Genomic DNA, 4,946 nt, shown 5'->3' on the forward strand with positions numbered 1-4,946 from the left:
AACAAATTAACGTATTAGGAAGAGGTGTAATATGTGCAATATGAATTCAAATATTATGAAGAATCATACTAAATTCTTCTAGGGTTTCTAACTGATAAAGGGGACATTTTTTCTGAGAAAAATTATCAATTGGTTTTGACTGAAGTGATTCATCCTATTTTTTGCACGACATCTAAAAAGGTTTCCAAGTAAAACGAAAAGAGGAAAAGAGAGTTTTGAAGCATGGCTAGATGATGTGCCAAGAATATCTCCATTATATGATTAATTCTTATATTGGGATTATAGCTAGTAACATAGTATGCATAAGAAATATTGTCTTGTGTGTTTCCAATATGTTTCCTTCTACTGCAAATTAACACCTCACAAATATAAGAAAATTCAAAGAAATCAAAACAACATATGTCACTTATATTCAACCATTAGACACATATGAAGTGTGATATAATCACTACGCAATCTGAAGTCTATAGACAGTAAGAATATCTGAAAGACAAGCTCTTTTGTGAAAATATACAAGTGGTCTCGGAAAGAACTCGATGAAGCAAGATTCAACAACTCGATGAAGCAAGATTCAACTAGTACTGTCAAATAAATGAACTGGTCCAAAATCTAGAACATTCAGTACTTCCACAGATTGTCCAAATCTAGAACTGGTCCAGCAGCAAACCCACCATCAAGCTCATTGTAGGACCGGTAGCTGCTCATCTCATGCTTTGATATGGCCGAGGATGATTCGGTGTTCCGATCATTGCTCAATCCTGTGTCCTGTGAGGCCATTGAATTGGAGAACTGCTCCAACTTGCAAGTACCCTTGAGGCCATTAGATAGAGCTTTCGCAATTGCTTGCTCCTGCTGCAAATAGCTCAAGTTGGCCGACCCCGGAAGTAAGAAATAAGGATTTTGAGCAGGGATTTGTTGGAAGAGCATTGATGTTCTCTCTTGGTTGTTGATACTAGGGAAGATGTTAGCCATGGGACTTTTGTATTGTGGATCCTCTAAGCCCAACATGGTGGAGAAGTTGGAAGGCATCGAGGTCATAGAAATCCCTCTAACAGTACTGCCACCATCTCCACCATCAATAAAGCTCGAACTAGGCGTGTTGTCAGAATTGAAATAGGAAGGATCCATGAGAGTCTCCATAGTATCATCTCCAGATGAGTTCATCCTCGCAAGCTCTGAGATTGGGCTTCTCTTGATTCCTGTGCTCTTATGAAAAACCCTGCACACAACCCATCCGTCCTGCAATCACCGTAATAAATTTAGAAGTCGACCTCAAGCAACTTGTAAGGGAGAATAATTATGAGAAAGCACAAGTACCTTTGGAGTTCTATGGTGATTATAAAATTGGGTTCTGCCTTCAAGTCTGAATTCATGCATGACCCAGTTGGTCTTCTCTCCTTTGGGAGCTCTTCCCTTGTAGAAGACCAGGGTCTTCTTCATCCCCACAAGGATCCCTTTGCCCCTATAAATCTCCTTATCCTTTCCTGTGGCCTTCCAATACCCAGATTCTGTGGCCCTATTTATCCTCACGCCTGTAGGGTACTTCTTTCCCTTCTGACAGAAGAAGTACCATTCCTTCTCTCCCATCTTAGCCTTGCCTGAGATGGCAACAAGGAAGACGCACAAAGATCAAAACACAGCCCAAAAGCCAAAATCAAAATATAAAAGGAGAGACCAGGGGTGAGAATGTTACTTGGAAGATCCCACGGTTCACACTTGTTCAAATCCACCTCTCCCATAGCTCTTGCAGTGAAGCTAGGATTCACAACCTTCTCCGAGAGGTAGTAGGTTATTATCTCTTCATCTGTGGGGTGAAATCTAAAGCCAGGGGGCAAGTCCATGCATTCCTCCTCGGCCAGTACTGGGACCTCTCCCATGGTTGCACCTCTAAAAGCCAAGTCCTCCTAACAATCAATTGATGAACGAAGGCTGAAGACCAAGACGAGGAAACAGGAGTGCAAAGAACTAAAACTCTCAGAAAGGAGGTGAAAGGAAAGAAAGAGATGGAAAGAGTTGGGAATAAGAAAGAAGATAAGAGAAGAAGAAGCCAACTTAAATAGTGGGGCTGAGATCCGTGCCAACGAAGGCACTTGCCAAACAAGCCTTCTTGGTAGGCCCACTTGGTTTTTGTGATGTGGTTGCTATTGTTATCATTAGAGTTCTTCTCAATGATAAATTTATCAAGTTTGTCGTGGTCTATCACTTTCTTTTTTATTTCCTATACCTTGATTTAGTGTTCTAATTCCCGTGGTGTAGTTTCCAGGTAATTGCTGCCCTTTGACAAAATACTACATGGAAAGGTAACTGTAGACTTTCTAGTTGTGGTGCTGTGAAGGCATTATCTTTCCAATGTAATGGATGGTTACAAACGTGTCATTCGTTTCATGCAGCTTCTATAAAAAAGTAATTCTAGAAGTTTAGACCGGATTTTTTCTTTTTTTTTTTTTCTTCCGTCATAATATACTTTCTTGTTAATCAATTACACATGACATCATACGATTGTCGATGAAAGGACGTGAAAGCAACCTAGCTTGGAATGGCTTGGCTCAGCTTGGCTTGGCTTGGCTTGGCATGGCTGTTGAGTTTGCTTTTTGTAGTACCATGACTAAAGTATTCAAAAGAATCATTTAAGTAGGTTCTGCCGGAGGCATTCAAGACACCATTTATCTAGCACGGCCTCGTGACTAGGATAGAGTAACGAGGCCTTCTTCCGCAATCTTTATGGCTTAGTTAGCTCGAATAATCATAGCCATTTAGATTAAATAGTTTTATCTATGATAATCATTTTGTAAGATAAAGCCCACAAAGTTTCCTTTCTCGCTTTCAATCCCAATGCACAACCTACAGAATTGGAGGAGGACGATCTGACGCATTTATAATTGTATATTTTTATAAAAGAGTATATGAACCGAAAAACTTCTATATCCGTCCGTCCAATTCCTTTCTAATAGCCATTTTAAAAGATAAGGACCTATATATAAGTACTCCTTCAGTAGAAGATTGGTTGAGAAAGAAAAAGTATACACCACCTAGATGGTATAATTAGATCCTGATACCCTCTAGAAAATATTTTTAACCATATTTATATTGGCTTGGATCCTCAACACATGTCTTTAATACAGGAAAGAATTAATAAACATATTTTTCCTTGATGAAAAAGAAATACATGTCACTTACCAAAACCATCTCATCTCAAAATGAATATAATATGTGGAGCGCTTGCTAGATCAAAATGAGAGTTAATAATACTCAATTATAACTGTTCATCCTCTATCTCAGTATCTGCACAAGTTGATTTCAGCACTTCTATTTTGAAGCCAATATAATTTTAATGTTTCAAGTAATTATTTATGTTTGAATAAGACTCCTAGAATTGACCGAACATAGATTAAGAGCTCATTAGTAATTATCAGGCATTTTACTCATGAGAAGACCTTTTGGTGGAGATTTTATGTCAGCTGAAAACGGGGGCACCGCTTAGGTGCCGGGTCGTCCACCGCATTGCAAGCCACCACTCATCCATTTGCTCTCTGGAAGTCCTTAAAGAAGTGGGCTTTCGTACATGGTTCCTTGACTGTGCTTTTCAAAAGGAAATGATGAGCTCCTCAAGACCTACCTTCGAACGGCAAGAAAGTAACCTCAAAGTCCAGTTCAAAGATAGGGCAAGTCTGGGTGTGATTGTACCAGTATTAATTAATGCATTGGATCCTATCAAATTTTTGCAGTTAAACGTGGGTGAATAAAAATTGTACTAGAATGGATAATTCCTTGAAAAACCCTTATGTTGCATTTTTTTTTTTCTCCCTTCTAAATATAGAGCAAGTAGAAATTTTGCCCCTAAAATTTTTCAAAATCTTATCCGATTTTCAATCATATATTGTATAAATCTTAAAAAGTTGCTCTATAATAACATACACCATTCTGCCATATACATGGCTCTTTAATTTCTATTTTGCAAGTCCAATATGAAGTATTAGTATTGCTACTACATGCAACAAAACAAACATATCTCTCCAGACACCAAACCATTAGAATATCCTATGGGCATGCTGTTTAAGATGATATCATTCAATTCTTTGCATCTTTCTTTTAAGGTCTCTTATTTGTAAATGTACCGAATAACAACCTGCCCATGCAATGTTGTTTTTGCTGAACTATAGCGGACTTAAGTATAGAATGAAAGCTACTATGTTGTGTCGTAAGGAAGTTTAGCTTGAAGGTGGTTCTGTCACAGTCCTAGTTTGAATTAACAAATTATAAATGAAATAAAAAAAATTCTTATTTTCTTTTGTTGCAATGTTTGGAACAAAATAGACAAACACGATTATCTATAGAACAAAGATTCCAAAGATGATCAAAATATAAAAGAGGAATGCTCCAAGTGCCAGAAAAAAATTGATATACATTTTCTCCATGATTGTACCATCTTATTGTAAATGAGTGGTAGATGATTTTATGTAACTTCAACACATCCTCACTATATGTTGGGTACTTTTTTTTTTTTCTCTCATGGTCAGTTGAGAAGCCATTTGAAGAAATATATCATTAAATACAAGAAAAAAACTCTTATAAATTATAGCTTGCTAGCCTATTCGGCTCGATGTTAGCCATTGCCATTCCTAAGATTTGAAATGTGATTTGATAAATGTGAATACAATTTTCAATAAAATTCCAGGGTTGAACTTAGAAAAGTATGTTGGGTAGCTGCAAATATGTGGAAATTTTAGGAGCCACTGGCCTAACTCAACTCTCCATTGTTTTGACTTGATTTTTTTTTTTTTGCTTTTTATTTCACCAAACTACGAGGGGAAACCACTTGCGGCGAGGCAGGATGGAGTTCATACCCAACTTGCAGTCGGCCTCCGGTTCAACGATTTCGGCCCGACGTTGACCGTACGCTAGAGCCGACGACCGGAAAATCCCCGCCGTCCGATCAATCATGTGAT

The 4,946-nt window shown here is 38.0% G+C and overlaps 1 protein-coding gene across 1 annotated transcript; it reads right to left on the minus strand.

The window, feature by feature from the left end:
• Window positions 1-377: 377 nt before the first annotated feature.
• LOC105046075 (NAC domain-containing protein 100) lies at window positions 378-2,034 on the minus strand. The gene is made up of 3 exons (XM_010924571.3): window positions 1,694-2,034; window positions 1,318-1,598; window positions 378-1,239 (listed from the first exon to the last, which is right to left on the minus strand). Exons 1-3 carry the CDS (start codon window positions 1,875-1,877, stop codon window positions 619-621), a joined length of 1,086 nt encoding a protein of 361 aa, XP_010922873.1. The 5' UTR covers window positions 1,878-2,034; the 3' UTR covers window positions 378-618.
• Between the last annotated feature and the right edge of the window lie 2,912 nt (window positions 2,035-4,946).

Source organism: Elaeis guineensis, chromosome 5 (assembly GCF_000442705.2).
Source record: "Elaeis guineensis isolate ETL-2024a chromosome 5, EG11, whole genome shotgun sequence".
NCBI classification, from domain to species: Eukaryota; Viridiplantae; Streptophyta; class Magnoliopsida; order Arecales; family Arecaceae; genus Elaeis; species Elaeis guineensis.